Genomic DNA, 18,399 nt, shown 5'->3' with positions numbered 1-18,399 from the left:
TTTGAGGGTAAAGATTGTCTTAACTTGCCTTTTAGTTCCTATACCTAGCATGACAATTGGCACATAATAGACTCTCAATAAATGTACTTTGAAAGAATTAATAAAAAAGACTATCATGAAATCTAGTAAGATTTCAAGACCCCCTGTTCCTTTTTCTGCATCTGCAACTTTTCACTGCCTTTTGTTTAATAGTAAAAGTGCTCTTCTCGTTTCTAACACATTACCAGTAACATCGAGGTACCAGTGAAGTAGCTCACTAAAATTTGGAAATAAAGAAAATCTGTCGTGTTATGAACGTTAAGCCAGTCTTTACATAGTGGGTGTGATTAGTCCTCTTTGATTACATAAGTCAAATGTGAGCCTAAAGAATCTTGGAATGCCTGCAAATCTAGTGAAAATGACCCTCCTCTTGTGGTAGATGGACACATGACTGTAACACAGCCTGTGGAAAGTGAACCCGTGTTATTATACCCTAATTATAGAGACTATGTAAACAGTGCAGGGTGGAGAATTAGCCTAGAGTGTGGAAAGGGAAAGCCCAAAGAACAAGATCAGTGGTTTTTTCAGCTTCATCCAGGGGAGCTAGACATAGCACAAACACTTGTGCCACTTAGAGGGTAGTGATCACTCACGAAGCCTCATCACGGCCTAAATGAGCTCCCCTATGAAATTATCCACTTCTTTGTTTCAATTCCATTTCACCAAGCAACTCTTTAATGATGATTTTGGCCCTCCAAATGCCCTGCTCCTGGGAATGAGATGCCCTGGTTGGGGTGTGTAAGGTTCAGGTCACTGGGTGCAGAGAACCTTCCGTAAATCAGTCACTGTTCTGGCAGGTCTACTTTAGTATCTTGTGAACTTGATTAAAATCGGGCCCCTTGCCTGAGTCTAATCAGTTTTCTGACATTGGGAGGACTGGCGTGCTGACAAAAGTTCTCAAGCTAGCATCATTCTTTGAGGCATCTTTAGTAAAAAACCGACTGACTTTTTCCTGAAGATATTCTGATCTTACGGTCCTTTTAAACTAGAACAGGGAGCTTCTGTTCCTTTATAATACTTAATTCATCAGTTACTGCAGGATTCTTACTATCCTGCTATGGACAAGAAGGAAGATTTATGAGCATTGGGGAGGGGAAGAAAAGTATTTGAAATTTTTTAAATGTTTAGCTTTATTTTTTTTTTATTTTTAAAATTACATTGGAAATCTCTGAAATGTCCTAAAGGCAGTTCTCTTATATGAGTGGTACATAGTGATTATATCAAATTCACTGCAAATAATTTTTCTCGAATATTCTTATTCTAGATTGTGAAGTAGCATGCTCTAAGTATGGTTTCTGGTCTTTGTTTTTATAGGCATTAAATTCAGAAGAACTTTTCTAATCAATAGGTCTTTTCAAAGATTTGATGGAGGTGAAGTTAGCACGTTTACTGAAGTATGACTATAGAATACATTTCTATTTCAGTTTTCTCTCCTAGTTTTATTGCTCTGGCTAAGAATCAATATGAAAGTAGTTGAGTATATATTCTCCACCTTGTAGTGTACAAGGCAGGTATACTTGGACTTTGCTTTTGAGGTGCTTATAGTTTAGTTTAGCGATCAATTTTCTGCTGATAAATTATATTTAAATGCTTGTCAGTAGTTTGTAAATTAGATACTCCAGATGGTTTGGGAAAATAATGATGGGAAATGAGCATTATTAATTTGTTTAGAATGATACAATCCAAGTATACTTGGGGACATTAATGAGTATTCTCAAAACTCCTTACACATTTTTAAAGACTTAAGATTAATAGTCTGAAAGTTATGCTTTCACACTTTTACTCATCAGTGTTCAAAATGCAACTAGCTTAACTTCAGTTTCCCTGATTTTTTTTTTCTGATTTAGTTTATATTTCATTGTTTAGGAGATTCTGTTTCCATAAGCAATCCTGAGGGCAATTTTAAAACATCCCAGTTCCAAGAATTAGAAGATCTCTTTTTATTGGCAGCTGGAACAGGCTTCACACCAATGGTTAAAATACTGAATTATGCTTTGACTAACATACCCAGTCTCAGGTATGTAATTTTATCTTTAATTACTATCCTTTGTGAGGCTGTTAGATTAGTATAAGGTCTTCTAAATTAATTACTCAGTGGACCTTAATGGATATATGCTCATTCCCTCATTTATCATTTCTTACCCTATGTCCTCCAGTCCTAGCTGTTTTACTAACTTGATTCTTTTATTTTGGATACTTTTGGTTACCTAATTGTCATTAAAGAAAACATTTCATGCCACTTTATGTTAAGACTTTTCCATTCATGCATATTTTAAATGTAATCGAAATAGTTCTTTTTGAGTTGTTGTTGTTTTTTCTTTTAAGGAAAGTGAAGCTGATGTTCTTCAATAAAACAGAGGATGATATAATTTGGAGAAGCCAGTTGGAGAAATTAGCATTTAAAGATAAAAGGTATTAAACTGGTGTTAGCACTGCATTTCAATATTCAAAAATGTGTAGTCAGTCTAGGCCTTATCTCCTTTGATTGGCGTTTTTAATTGGCCAGGAAGCTCCTTCAAAAACAAAATAAGCTAATCAATAATTCTCTCAGTGTAAGTAATGTTAATACCCTTCCTCCAAACAAGTACTGTTCAATAAGATTAATATGATATCATATATGTATCAGTAAAATATATACTGGGCTTTACATTGTGTGACTTATACTGAGTTGGGTTTCATCAAAAATGACGTAGTGTAACCAAGTCGATATTTCAAGATATTCTTATTATAGTGGGTACAAATCAAATAAATGTGATGAGATGGACCAAGCAAAAATAAGTATTTTTCTTTAGTACAGAATTTCTTAGAGCATTTAATATGCTAATCTCCACTGTGACTTTTCAAGATGAGGGGCTTCTTTATACATTGTTAAGATTTTCTTCATTTTTGTCTATTTACATTAATGCTTATTAATGACTGTGGTCCTCAGTACACACCTTGGGAAATGCTGGGATAGGCAATAGAGAAAAGTTTGACTCAAGCCAAACTGTGGTAAAACTAGAGAGCATGAAAATCTGTTTCATTGAAAAAAAGCCCTAGCACTGTCAGCTGAAATAAGATTTTTGAAACGGGCATATCCCCAAGTCCCCTAAACAGATTTAAAAGTGGTAGGAAATTTTAAAGGAATTTTTTAGAAGAGTGGATCGGACTAGCTGTCATACTTTCTAAAGCATTTCTGAAGCTATTTGTAAGAAATTCAGTCCTTTGAAAGGCTTCACACAAAATATCTGAAGTAAATATGTTGAGGATCGTGCAGTACAGATAAAATTCTAGGCCCTTTTGAAAGCTAGAGTTAAAGACGTCAGAAACTCAGCTATTTTGGGGTTCCATTTCTCGTTGAATACTTTCTGAGTATCCTAGCTAAGGGAAGCCTTGGCCTCTTCTCGCTTTTCCTCCTTCTGTCCTCCATCTTTCTCTCTTCATAAGTAACATTCAGAAATTAAGGATGACCTGAACTTACTTATCCTTAAGTGTTTAGTCTTCTTACAAACTTACGCCATAAACCTAAGAATATTTACTATGATTCGGGTAGCTATATGGCAGTTTAGATCATGGTTTAAAGAAATACCAGTTCCTGGGTTCACATGTGTCTTTTTCACTATTGTCAAAGTGGAAAATTAGAAGAGTACATATCAAAAAGCCTAAAGCCCTAATTTTGAGTTTTTATTCTACCCTTCAGTGGTTTGGAACTTATTCAAAAGTTACTTAGCTCTTTGAGCCTGTCTCTTCAAAATAAAATAATGACATATTTCCTACTTACTTCATAAGGCTATAATGCAAGGACTAGAGAAAATTGTGTAAGTGCCTTAAAAACTGGGAAGCCTTACCTCAGATATGTGGATTTGGATTTCAAAGAACTCTACCTACATGTGTTTCGTTTCTGTATTAACTGTTCAAGCTCCAGTTTTCCTAACCAAATAACTTAAACACATAGCTAGGCTTTTTTTTTTTTTTTACTTTAGGTTTTTTTTATAAAGTATTTCTGGCAGTATTTTGACAAAGCTATTTTTTAAGATAGTTCCCTTGTACAGGAAGATCCATTTACCAGTATTTGAATGAATAGACGTTGTCCTTTTAGTCTTTCAGTAGGAGTTAAACTTGATTTAAGAAGTATTTGGTCTAAAGAAATCTATTGACAGCCTCTAAATATACAGTGTGTTTCCTTTCATTCTGTTTTGTTTTGGTGTACATGATCAGAATTTGGGTTGGTGGATTGCATAGGCTGGAGTGTTGAGGATGAGGAAAGGCCCCACTTTTGTTTTCTCACATCTGGGTGACTGGACTAATAGCACTCACCAGGCTTGTGCTCCTCTCCACCTTGCAGAGAAAAGTGCTAGTGTTCTGACTTCTGGCCTGCCTTTACCCTTCCTCTTCTGCTCCTTCTCCTTCTCTCCTTGCTCTCCGCTCTTGCTTCTGTGCTCTCACTCTCTCTCTGCTCACTTACCTCCTCCTTCTTCTTCCTAGAGACGCAGCTGTCCTTGCTTGAGGCACTGACCTCTAGCGTTGTATAATTTACAGTCCCTGGAGACATAAAGGCTGTGCTTATATAGATGGCTGTGGAATGTCTCTCTGCAACGTTACCATATTCTGAGGCTTTATAAGAAAGCTAACCTTAAAAGCTTATTGATGGGTTTTGTAGCACTGTTGATTGTTAAGTCCCATACAAAAAAGGAAAGTAAAAGTTCAGATTTGATACAAAGTTATTTTAGTTACTCACATCTGTGTTTCTGTTAGCATTTAAGGCCTCAGTTTTTCCATTTGTAGAATAGGAATATCAATACCTACATCATAGAATTGTTTGGGTATGGAGGTCAATGAGGTACTGTATATGTAGGTGCCTCACCCAGAGTTAGCATATGTGTAGCATTCATTCATTCATTAAATACATGGGAGCTTCTACCATGTGCCTTCATACAAGGGCACAACAGTGAACAACATACCGTGTTGGCTTATTTTCCCATGCAATCCAGGGGATATATCTCTTCATTGACCCACATTGCTAAACTTCACAGAATTGCAGAACACAGGTATATCATAAATACTTTTTTTGGATATTTCTATTTCAATCAAGTTCCATTAAGTGTAGAATTTAAACAGAAAACAGCTTACTTGAATTTTATCCAAATATGTTATTACACTTGAGTCTTAACTCCAGTAATTAAGACTCCATTCAAAAAATTTCAGATCTGGGGCACCTGGGTGGCTCAGTGGGTTGAACCCTCTGCCTTCGGCTTGGGTCATGATCCCAGGGTCCTGGGATCGAGCCCTGCATTGGGCTCTCTGCTCAGTGGGAGCCTGCTTCCCCCCCACCCCCGCCCGCCTCTCTGCCTATTTGTGATCTCTGTCTGTCAAGTAAATAAATAAAATCTTTAAAAAAAAATTTCAAATCTAGCAAAATCTCACACATTTATTTTTCTAAAGAAAACTGAGAGAAAACAGAAAGCAAATATGTATGGTAGTAGATGTCGCTAATTACTATGTAAACTGGAATGCAAATTGAACTTCACTTATCTTTCTCTTGACTACTGAACAGTGTTATGCATGAGGTCCCATCCCAGCAGAATGCCCTAACTCTGTGAGTTCTCAGCTTTTGCAGAATGATCTTTGAGGGGTAGGATAGCTTGACAGGGAGATTGACTTCTGGGCAACATTTTGTAATACAGAAATATAACAAGTGTTTTCCTTCACTTTCAGAGCAGTCATTTTTGGAGAAAATAACCTTCTTTAAGTAAAGCGCTCTTTCTCTTTCTGACACACAAACACGTGTGCACGGACACACACTCATCTTTTTGTTTTGTATTTTTTAAAATAATGTAGTCATACTGACTGTATGTTTTATAACTACATTTTCTACTTAGTGTATTATGCCTATTCTGTGCATAGACTACTTTAAAGCAGTGGTTCTCCATCTGGAGTAATTTTTGTCTGCCACCATGACTTCAGGGGGCATTTGTGTCTGAAAACATTTTTATCATCACCACTGAGGACATCTAGTTGGTAGAGGCCAGGAAGGCTGCTAACTTCCTACAGCACACAGGGCAGCCTCTCACTACAAAGAAATACCCATCCCCAAAGGCCAGTAGTGCCAGTTGGGAAAACCTGCACTATACCATGATTTTTCATAGCTACATTGTATTTGATCATGTAAGCATACCATGATTTATTTAACCAATCCCCTGCTGTTTGGTCTAGAGATTAGAAGTTGTTCTGTACCGCTCTTTGCAGGATAAAAATTCGTCAGAAGAATCATCAGATTAGAGAATACCAAGACTATTGATATATTTTGGCAAATAGGCTCTAGAAAGATAAAATACCCAGCACAGAATATTGCACCCCACACACTCAATATGTTAGTGTCCTTATTTTCCCTTTAGAAAGGATGAGATTAATGTTTAGGGCATATAGGAAAGAGAGAAGGAAAGGGATTCCAAGCAGCAAAGGAATGGGGCACAAAGGACGGGGTTGTGTACCCCGTTATAGGCACCAATGGATCACGTGCCTCACTTCACATGTCTGTGTACTCACCATTTGCAAAACGTTCTTAATGTTGGGAAAAGATACAGAGCGAGTAAGAAGACCTAGTGGTGGAGAAGTCCTGAAGGTTAGTAGTAACAGTAAAGTCCGTACTTTGAGAGGTACAAATCCTATGTTACAAAGGTTATAGAGTGATTCTGTTTTTGTGAGGGTGGGGATGGCAAAACTTCAATGGAAGAAGGGGCTTTGGAGCTGAACTTTGGGAAGCAATTAGCATTTCTGTGAGCAGGAGAAGAAATTTGGGTGATAGGATTTTTGGAGCAAAAAACCATAAGGGCCAGTATGTTGAGTGATTTAGCATTTAGCAAAAGAGCCCGGTCCAGTTTTGTTGAACTATATACATTGCATATTGGAGAACAATGTGAAATAACTTTGTGCAAAAATAAAACGATTAATTAGATCTATTTAGAAGGAATCTTAGTGGTGATCACTTCAAATCCTCTCCTTTTGCAGCCAAAGAAACAGGGTAGGTTAAAATCAGGGAATGGAAGACTGTAAGTGTAATTCATATATTAAGTAAGTTTGTACAACGTGGGCATGGGAAGCTCTGGCCACATGGGAAGGAAGCTTGTCTCCCTTTATTACCCACAGGCTCTGTAGATAATGACTGGCTCTGTTTCTGTACTCTGGTGTCCGCATTAGGACTAGCAGTATTTCAGTCCAGTTGATCTAGCAAAAGCCGATGATTTCAGAGTCAAAAGTAAATGGAAAATGTGCCCGAACCCCTTTCTCTTTCTCCAGCCTATGATGTGTTCAGATATGTGGACCCCTAATCTGGACCCTTAAACACTCTGTTCCTCTCAAATGGTGTGTTTCTTGGAGTGTGTTTTTGGAATGTTCATGTGTTCCCCGCTAAAGGGCTCTGTGAATAAATAAATTTGAGAAAGAATATATACCATATTACCTCCTTGAAGATTTGCTGGGAAATTAGCATATTCAAGGTTTCGAGAAATTCTGAAGAAATCTATTTACGTTTTCTTAACCCAGTAGTCCCAAACTCATTTGATAGGTTAGCCTTTTCTCATGGATTACCATTCAACATCAGGAAGCACACAGTATTTCATCAGATTCATTTTGAGAAGTGTTTCCATAATTTGATATTTTATCAAATTTTAATCCCTAGCTATTTATTTTGTGAGTTATTTTCCTGTGTGCAAATAACAAGTCTTCTTGCTCTTTCTGGTATTTTTTATTAAGTTTTTAATTTCGATTCCAGTATAGTTAACATGTTCTGTTAGTTTTAGGTATAGAGTATAGTGATTCAATGATTCTGTACAATACTCAGTGCTCATCATAAGTACACTCTTTACTCCTCACCGCCTTTTCCACCTATCCCCCACCCACCTGCCCTCTGGTAACCACCTGTTTGTTCTCTATAGTTAAGTGTCGGCTTCTTGGTTTGTTTCACTCTCTCTTCTTTTTTCCTTTGCTCATTTGTTTTGTTTCTTAAATTCCATGTGTGAGTGAAATCATATGGTATTATTCAGCCACATAAAAAACAGTGAAATCTTGCCATTTGCAACAACATGGATGGAGCTAGAGAGTATAATAGTAAGGGGAATAGAGAAAATGAGAAAGACAGATACCATATGATCTAGTATTTTTCTTTTAGGCCCTGGATACCCTAAAATACTATTCTCTGGGCAGTTACCAATCACGGAAGCTTCAAAAGCACAAAGTTGTAAGATGGGATCAGGGTTTTTAGGAGAACTAATAGCAATGATGTGTCAGATAGATTTGGGCTGAGGGTATTAGGGCAGTATTTTATTTTACTTTTTCATTTTTTTAAAGATCTTATTTATTTATTTGACAGAGAGTGACACACAGCGAGAGAGGGAACAGAAGCAGCAGAAGTGGGAGAGGAGAAGCAGGCTTCCCGCCGAGCAGGGAGCCCGATTCGAGGCTTGATCCCAGGACTCTGAGGATCATGACCTGAGCCAAAGGCAGATGCTTAATGACTGAGCCACCCAGGCACCCCTAGGGCAGTATTTTAGATAAGAGGTCTAAGGGCTTCATGTGAAGTTGTGGTAGTAAACATGGAAGGATAGGGGACGCATGTAAGAAATGTGAAGGAGGTAGGTTTCAGAAGCTGACTGCCTGGAGGAGGGACTTGGTTGTTGGATGACTGCGGGCTCTGCATAGGATTTAAACTGAATGAATACATTTGTATGTCAAGATATTTCATCTCAGATCATTATCCATCTACTCTAAAAGAATTTTTTTCACAAGCTTATTTACTGCCATTGACATTTAGAACACACAGACATTTTCTAGGAGCAGGTCTCTTTTCTCTCTTCATTCTCTTTTTATGTTGCTTTGCACTTTATGGATGATCTAAATTTATTTTCAGGTAACGTTTTCAAGAGTTCTAGTCCTTTCCTGCATTTTGAAATCGTAGGGCAGGAAGGAATTTCGGAACTTTTATTCTTATGCCTCAAGACTGTGATTGTTTCAGATGGCAATTTGGCCTTCTTCCAGAATAAACCAGAAGAGAGGATTCCATAGTAACCATCTGTGTCTTGATAGGGTTGAAAGGATCCCTTTTTTAAGTGTTCTTGAGTCTTAACTTGATATGGCTCCTACTCCAGTGTAAGCTCTTCTAGTCCTATGAAGGGGATAAGCAAGATAGCAGCCTTTTTCAATATCCCTAAAAATTGCACCCATGTGGCCGTTCACTTTTTTCATTGAGTGCCCAAAAGTTACAGTCAAGGGACCATTGTGTGAATAAATAAGAAATGCATGAGAAGTTTACACCATTTATATAAGGATCTCAGTTATTTACCGCCCTTCAGTGGACACCTGCAGAAAGTATGCCAATGATAGGCTGTTTTTTTTTTTTTTAAACAACTCAGTAAAAGAAAATTGTGAGCTTTTTTTTCAGATGAGAGGGACACCACTATTGATCTATATATCTTCCCCGTTTTGTTCCAGTGACAGACTTGTTGGAAATAGAGCTAGAGGAGACACTTTTTTATCTTTAATTTAGCAAGGCAGTTGCTATCTTTTATCCAGTTGTCTATGTGTAATTGGGAATGTCTTAAGATAGTATTTCAGCAGCTGTTTTGGGTCTCCTTTGATAATCTGATGAAGGGTTATGTCCTCCCAGAAAAATGCACTTACGAGTTCATGTACATTTTTAATGTGATTTCATAGATGCCAACACATGACTTTGTTGTTCTAGGTACAGTTTTTAGGGGTGCCTGTTGGCTCATTTGGTTAAGGGTCTGCCTTGGGCTCAGGTCCAAGATCCCAGGGTCCTGGGCTCGAGCCCCTCATCGGGCTCCCTGCTGAGCCAAGAGCCTGCTTCTCCCTCTCCTGTTGCCCCCTGCTTGTGCTTTCTCTCTCCTCTGTCAAATAAATAAATAAAATATTTTAAAAAAATAAGTACGGTTTCAGGAGCGCCTGGGTGGCTCAGTGGGTTAAAGCCTCTGCCTTCGGCTCAGGTCATGATCCCAAGGTCCTGGGATCAAGCCCCGAATGGGGCTCTCTGCCTGGCAGGGAGCCTGCTTCCTCCTCTCTCTCTTTCTGCCTCTCTGCCTACTTGTGATCTCTCTCTGTCAAATAAATAAATAAAATCTTTAAAAAAAAAGTACAGTTTTTACTTTTGACCAATATGGCTGCTTTGTAAATACATTTCTTTATTCATTCATCAGGCATTTTTGCACACTTTCCTCAAGCCAAGCCTAGATCCAGTATTAAATAAGGCAGGCAAGGATCCTGCCCTCATGGAGCAATAAACAAATACAACATTCTAGAATTATCTAAAACTATCTTAATTTTACATGCTAGCCAGGAAAAAATCGGTTAGTAAAAGTAAGTCTTTGGGAAGCTCTTTTGTACAGAGTAGATTAGAGTGCTGCTAAAACTACCTGGGAGCCTCAGAGGTAAAAAATAGAAGGTAATTCTGTAGGGTTCTTAAATATAAAATCAGAATACTAGAATAAGGATCATAGAGTTCTCCCACCTTGTCCTACACATGGGCAAATAAGACCTAGAGGCTGGGGTCTGGCTGAGAGCTAGGACTGGTTTTCTCACCGCTGGCAGGCACTCTGAGTTGGTCTGTCGTGCTTCATGCCAGTCTGTTTTGGGGACCTGTAACTCAGCGGCAGCAGAGCGATGTGAGGGAGAGCAGCATCAGGTCCTCTTGTTTCTCTTGTGATGCTTGGCTCCCCCAGCCCCCTCACAAGGGAAACTGTTCCTTTCCGCTTTTTCTTAAGATTGACATTAATGGATGATTCATTTCTGCTAGCCTTGAGAAAATATCTCAGTTATTCACTGGAAACGGTAGAAAATCATTTGATCTGATGCTACTAAAAGTGGGAAGAATTAATTGGTGTTTGCTACATTGGAGAGCAGGTACAACATAAAATGTTTAATTTACTCTGATTCTTTACCAGCAGTTCACTCAACAGATTACAGAACTACGGGGGAAAATGGTCTGTAGTTATGTGGTGAGACTTAGCTTGATGTTCTTCTTTCTGACTTTAATTCTGTACGTTTCCTGTTTCCTGTGTATTATTTCTTAGTGTTTGAGCACCTCCTGGGTGTTAGCCACTAGGGGTGCATTGACAGCCAAAGCATTATTCTCATGGAGCTCATGATCTAATGGGGAAGGTGGACTTCTGGACTAGTCATCTTGATGACCACATATTTACAAGCTGAAGAAAAGGGAAAGGGAGACATTTCTCCACCACATATAACAAAGGGCTGATGGGCTGCAATGCTTCCCCCTGTGGAAATGATGCTTGAGCTAAGAACTGAAGAGTGGGGCATGGTAGGATCATTGGCAGAAAGAAAGAGGATGGGCAGCATGTGAAGACAGAATCAGGCAGACACACGGTTAGGAGCGAGGACTTGGCAAGGGTGTGCCTATGAGGGGTGAGGCAGGAAAAGGTCTCCAGGATAAATCCCTGGCTTTGGCAACCAAGTTCAATGGCACCACTCACAAGGATAACATCAGGTGTGTGGTAGGGAGGTCATAAGTTGAGGTTGAAGCGATTGAGACAGCAATAGTAAGAAGTCACATAGGCCCTTGAGTCTGGAATTCATTGGAGAGGTTCAGGTCAGAGTTAAAATGCACATGTCATTGGTAATTGCTCTGTACTGTGATTTATACAAGCAGATTATTTTTTTTTAATTTTTTAATTTTTTTATAAAGATAATGTATTATTAGCCCCAGGGTACAGGTCAGGGAATCGCCAGGTTTACACACTTCACAGCACTCACCGTAGCACATACCTTCCCAATGTTCATAACCCCACCACCCTCTACCTACCCTGCTCCCCCCAGCCCCCCTCAGTTTGTTTTGTGACATTAAGAGACTCTTATGGTTATACAAGCAGATTATTAATAGAAATGTGGAGTTCTCTGAGATCCCTTGGAAGTCTCTTTCTAGTGAATCCAGTAAATAATGCCAGACTACTCTTCTTAGCCGTAGCAAAAGCTAATCGTCAGTGAATATGCATTTACCTGTATGTTTTTGTTAAGTCTTTGCTTCCAATGTATTCTAGTGCTTTTCTAGTAGTGTATCGCTCTTCTTGCATTAAGTTGTTCTCAAGGGGGAAAAAGAAAACATTTTCATGAACTTGAAACATGCTAATAATATGTTTAAAATAATAGATTTTTTAAAAATGTTTCTTTTCTCTAGATTTGATGTTGAATTTGTTCTCTCAGCACCTACTTCTGAATGGAATGGCAAGCGGGGACACATTTCACCAGCTCTTCTTTCTGAATTTTTGAAGAGAAGTTTAGACAAATCCAAAGTCCTCATCTGCATTTGTGGACCAACACCTTTCACAGAACAAGGAATAAGGTGAGTAGTACTGTGGTAGGGAAAAGAATACCCAACACTCGGGGCACCTGGGTGGCTCAGTTGGTTAAAGCCTCTGCCTTCAGTGCAGGTCATGCTCCCAGGGTGCTGGGATCGAGCCCGGCATTGGGCTCTCTGCTCAGCAGGGAGCTTTCTTCTCCCTCTCTGTCTCTGCCTGCCTCTTTGCCTACTTGTGATCCCTGTCCGTCAAATAAACAAATAAAATCTTAAAAAAAAAAGAATACCCAAAACTCTGAAATGCATATCATCTATAAAAAGCAATTGACTTAGCTCTCTGTTCTTCCCATTCATACACAGCAGCACTGCAACAGTCTGTTACAGCCTAAGAAAATAGGCTGTAACCTATTAACCTTCATGCCGGGGGGAGGTTGGAGGCCAGGTTTATGCATGGAGTTAGATGGGAGTGAAGATCTCTGCTAATGACAGGCAGTATGGATACATACTCATGAGTTTGGTGCCACAGTCTTAGGTGGGACATTGGATTCAACCTCTTCTTACACCACAGCTTCAGAACATAGAGTAATTAATAAGCATTGTCCGTCTCATTGTAGCTTTTGGCTTTTTTTCCATTCTCCGCAATTAGGCAAAAGCTAGTAAATTACAGTGACTGAAAGCCAAACAGCAAGACAGGAGAGACTAGAACACAAATAAGCAAAGACCAAGAGTTGAGTCTGGATAATGAAACATTAGTGGTGGTGTTCATCTTGTTTCAAATTCACCTTGCCCTGATTTAAATCTAAAATGACACTTTAAAATATTTCGTTAAATGTAGCTACTATTGGATGTCTAGGTGATTTTAAAATATGACTGCCTTAAATGCCTGGTTTTTCCTTGTTTTTGAAATATGGCTACACCTAACATTTTCTGGATAGTTTCCTCTCTTGCTATCTTATTTTTAATTTTAATTAAGAAAAAGATTAACCTCAATAAATAAAGACATTGAGAACTGTTTCTTTTCATGTTGCTTTTTAAAAGTACTTTAATTAAATTTAAGTGTGTTTGTGGATATTAATACCTTCAGAAAAATGTTCTTTAAGCACTCTCAGCTTAAATTTTTAAATTATAATTTAAACGTTTTTAATCTTTTAGAGTTAGAACTATTAAAATTATAGTGAAGACTAACTATATGATTTGAAGTAAAATAATTTTCCAGAAGAAAAAGTTTAAGAGATACCTTCTTCAACTTTATTGGCACTGCTATTTTAGATGTATCTTAAGGCTTACTTTATAGATTGCAGCATAATAATCCTTTTAAATGATGGGAATCATAAACTCTTCAGCATTGAAAGAGACTGTCTTTAAGACCACTTAGTGCAAAAAAAAAAAAAAAAAAGACCACTTAGTGCAGTTAACTGACTGAGGAAGAACCCCTTGTCCAGCCTCCTAAAGAAGTGGGTTGTTTTCTCCCCTGAATGATGGGCTATTTGCAGGCTCTTCCCTCTCATTCTCGTGCCGTGTGTGCAAGGCTTAGCCCACTACCTTGCACACCGGAGCCTCGGTGGGCGTGGAATTAAATAGAAGGTAGCCAAGATCCTCGTATACCTACATTTTTAAAATTGACTATAATTCTCCAGTTTTAGTTTCTCAACTTTACCTCTGAGCTAATCTTTCTGTGCTGCCCCAGCTGGCTTGCCTAGGATTGCTCGGGACTGTCACTGATCGTCATCAATGGGTCCCTGCTTTTGCTCACCTTCGAGCGTGCTACATGGAGTTGCTTGTGAGATGTGGCCTAATTCACATCAGTACAGGCACATCTCATTTCATTGCTCCTCTTCACCTGATTGTGCTTCACAGATACTGCCTTTTTTTTTTTTTTAAACATATTGAAGGTTGGTGACAACCCTGCAGCGATCAAGTCCATCAGTGCTATTTTCCCAACAGCATTTCTCACTTTGTGTCTCTGTTTTGGTAATTCTTGTAATATTTCATGCTTCTTCAGTATTATTATGTGTGTTACAGTGATCTGTGATCAGTGATTACAGCTTGCCGAGAGCTCAGATGATGGCTAGCGTGTTTTAGCAGGAGAGAATTTTTTTAATTAAAGTATGTACATTGTTTTTTTTGACAGTGCTGCTGCATGCTTATTGGACTGTAGTGCAAAGATAACTTTGATATGCACTGGAAAACAAAAATTCATTTGCCTTGCCATTTTGGCAATATTTGCTTTATTGCAGTCATCTGGAACCGAGTCCACAGTATCTCTGAAGAGTGCCTGTACCTGCAATTCATAGCACCTGTCCTTGTGGCATCTCATTTAGGTCTCTCATTTCTTTGACTTCCTCGTCTTAACCATCTTAATGGATGTGGTGTATCTCTTACCTGGCAGTTACTTGGGTCTCTTATTCTATCATAGTTTTTGCTGTCCTGAAAAATGACTCTGAGGCCCCCTCCCTGAGGCCCTCCAAAGTTAATCTCATGTCTGCTACATATGTGTAACCATATCAAACATACTCTCCATGTTGGTGAAAATTTGTTAAATTTGTATGATATAACAGAGAAAGAAATGGATCTTACTATAATATAGTTAAAGAGCAAGATAACTACTTGCTCAGTTAATGTGCTTTCATCTACGCAGTACCCACTTGTAGAGTACATAGATAAATAAAACCGTCTCTGCTTTCGAGGTCCACACTGTCTAGTGGTAGAAACAGATGCACACACTGATAACTGAAATAGAACTCAGAATATCATAAACACTCTTATAAGAGGTAAAAACAAAGTGTTCTGAAAATTCAGGAAGAGGCAATTTACTTTTACCTAGGGGTATGTATTGGAGAGAGAGGAGGAAGACCCGTTCTTTGAGTGATGGCCAAAATGTCGCCGGTCAGAGGAGGTGGAGAAGGGTATGGTAGGCAGAGGAACAAGCAGACACACTGAGGAGTCAGATATTCCAAAGACAAGACTGGCATGGCCAGTGTGAAGCCACTAGCCAGTGAGGGACAGCGGGCATGGCTGGAAGGGTTGGATGAGTTCAGCCAGCGAGAGGCTTGACTATTGTACCCCATTGGTCCTATGGCTCCTGTGCCAGACTGTTACTTTGTCTGAATATGTGTGTATGTCTAGAAGCTGCTAACTTGAGTCTGAATCCCAGCTCTACCACTTTCAGTGATCTTGAAATCACTAAGCGGGTGTCCTAGAGCCAATTACTCAGCCTTTCCAAGCTAGTACACTCATCTGTGCAAGGGAATAAATAATAATACTTAGGCATGTGAAATGATTAGCACAGGGACTACATATAGTGATTACTAAATAAATGTTTTTATTTTCAGCAACATTTTTTCTTTTTTATAACATACAGTGTTATGTTAGTTTCATGCATACACGATAATGATTCAGTATTTCTGTAGATTACTCAGTGTTCATCACAATAAGTGGGCTCTTGAGCCCTTTATCTATATCATCCATTCCCACTGGCAACCCCGGGTTTGTTCTCTGTATTCGAGAGTCTTTTTTTTCTTTGTTTGTTCATTTTTTTGTTTCTTAAACTCCACATGAGTGAAACCCTAGGGTGGTTGTCTTTCTCTGTTTCCAGCAGCATTTTAAACAGAGCTACTTCTAAGATTTCAGTCTCTATTTATAATGTTTTCCAAGTTGAATTATAATATACTTGAGCAGTATTTCTGCTTGTCTTGTTCACTTTGAGAGAATGAAGATAGAATGCCAGGGGGATCAGCTCCTTACTTTGAAAACCGGTGAATAAAGGGGGGAAAATATGCAATTATTTGCCTTTTTGTATGAGCTCTCCTACTGAGTAACTACATAATAAGTTTGCAGAAGTTTGTTTTTCTCTGTAGAATTCCTTAGGTGATAAATGAAGAAAGAATTGTAGTATGTGTCACCAACTTCTGTCCCTAATGAATTAATGGATGTGTACGTCAATCACCAATGGTTGTTAGCATCCAAAAAGAGAGGCAGTCAGGTATTATGTGCCTTCTGATGGAAAAACACCACCTATGATGTAGTCTTATCAAAAAAGAATTGAACCTGTATTTAATCAAGCCTCTCAATCCGGTTATTAAATTGTGGGAAATAAGAGGACTTAGGAACATATTTTTTAAATTTTATTTATTTATTTATTTGACAGAGAGAGAGAGATCACAAGTAAGCAGAGCAGCAGGCAGGGGGCGGAGGGGAAGCAGACTCCCCACCCAGCAGAGAGCCCGATGAGGGGCTCAATCCCAGGACCCCGAGATCATGACCTGAGCCAAAAGCAGAGGCTTAACCCACTGAGCCACCCAGGCGCCCCAGAACATATTTTTTAAAAAGAGGGCATCAGAACATATTATTAAAGTACACCACAAAGATGAGGCAAAATGAAGACTCTGGGAGGCTCACCACATAAAAACCTGGTTTTGTCAACAAAGAAACTGCAGAACAAAGAGAGAGAAGGGATATTGTAGATCAAAAGGCACCTAAAAGACGTCAGCCAATCACAATGAGTAGACTTAAATTGGCATTAAACAAACTTAAAAATTATGGCACTTATTAGATAATCAAAATTTGAACACTGACTAGATATTTGGTGATATCGAAAAATGATAATTTTTTTAGAAGTGTTAATTTTGGGACTTTTTTTTTTTTCTAGAAAATACATACTAAGCAGGGAAAATGAAAAAAATACTATGGTTAAGATGATAAACTTTGATCTTACTTATTTATTTTTAAACATTTTCCCAAAGAAACATGTACTCTGTATTTGTTTTTCAGGTTGCTGCATGAGCTCAACTTTTCCAAAGATGAGATCCATAGTTTTACAGCATAATGAAGAGCTGTCATTGTCCTTTATTCAACTGTTTTTGTCTAAATTTGTGATTACTTAGGATTTTTTAAGAGCACATTTTTGTACATACTAACTAGAAGGTCAACTAGAATCCAGGTTTCAGTTTCTTCAATGAAATCAACCGTTCTTTCCGTATAGATGACTTGTTGACTTTATTTTGTACCATAACTTATTTTACTACTGATCTCTGACCTGGAATCAATCATGGCAACAAGTCCATACAGGAGTCTTTTGTGATGAGTCACAAACTTCCTTACCATTTAAAGTGTATCACTGTTTTACAGTAAGCTCTTGTGTTTTATGACATGATAAAGTAAATGATCATTTTGATCATGTTTCTATGCCGTAAAATGTCTTCTTAGCAATACAGATTAAATTTTACATTGCACTGTTAACTCAGGAAATGATCGTTTATGTCCTTGTAATACTATTAAAACTTGGAATGTTACAACTTATTAAGTGATCCAAACATTTGTGTGTGTGTGTGTTTGTGTGTGGCATTGATACAGAGTGGAATAAAAGTATACTTAGTACTTTTTAATTCTTGTGGTGGAAATGTGTTTGAATGCAGCAATATCCAGTCTGCGTCTAAGGGGCATTTAAAAGGCAACGATAGAAGATTCTGGAGACACTTCACATATGCAGTTTTGAATTAGATGTGTCAGAGAGTGGAAGAGAATCTTAACAACTCTTTTGATTCCTAGCCAAAATTAGAGGTGTCAGGAAAGATCATGAAAGTGTGGCATCTGGTCCCATGACCTAAAATAATCATTTGGTGCTTGGGGATGGGTTAAACTGTAATTCTCTCTGAGCTCATCCAGAGGCACAGTGTGTCCTAAATGCTGCCTTCCCTGGCTGGCTGCTTCCTGCACACCTGGCAGTTCAGCAGGGTGCCCTTCGGTGCTCTGGTGTGTGGGTAATTCATTCTCTCCCCTCCCCACCCCCCGTGCTGCCTGCAGCCTCCAAGTACCTTCCCAGACTGGGATTTAGCAAAGGACATCCAGAAGAGTCACTGTGAGCTTTTCATAAGGAAACTGTTGAACGCATAGGTGGCTGCTGCAGGAACTGAGATTTTTCCCTCTTAGTACAGCGGCCTGGTTTTCCCAGAAAGGGGAGGGTGGGAGGTGTCTCCAATTTATAGCTACATCTTCACTGAATGCAGTACTCCCCAGGAACACAGTATTAACATTCCTGAAATGACAAACCCCCAGCTGAT

At 38.7% G+C, this 18,399-nt stretch overlaps 1 protein-coding gene across 1 annotated transcript in view; it reads left to right on the top strand.

Annotated features, from left to right (window-relative positions):
• CYB5R4 (cytochrome b5 reductase 4) overlaps window positions 1-17,723 on the top strand; it is an 85,757-nt gene extending 68,034 nt beyond the window's left edge. Inside the window, exons 13-16 of the mRNA XM_080805608.1 lie at window positions 1,906-2,056; window positions 2,365-2,451; window positions 12,221-12,385; window positions 17,111-17,723. Coding sequence (XP_080661734.1) covers window positions 1,906-2,056; window positions 2,365-2,451; window positions 12,221-12,385; window positions 17,111-17,165 — 458 coding nt within the window. The 3' untranslated portion in view covers window positions 17,166-17,723. The remainder of the gene's footprint in view (window positions 1-1,905; window positions 2,057-2,364; window positions 2,452-12,220; window positions 12,386-17,110) is intronic.
• Window positions 17,724-18,399: the final 676 nt, after the last annotated feature.

Source organism: Martes martes (assembly GCF_963455335.1).
Source record: "Martes martes genome assembly, chromosome: 6".
Lineage (NCBI taxonomy): Eukaryota > Metazoa > Chordata > Mammalia > Carnivora > Mustelidae > Martes > Martes martes.
This window is presented reverse-complemented; position numbering and strand designations above follow the sequence as displayed.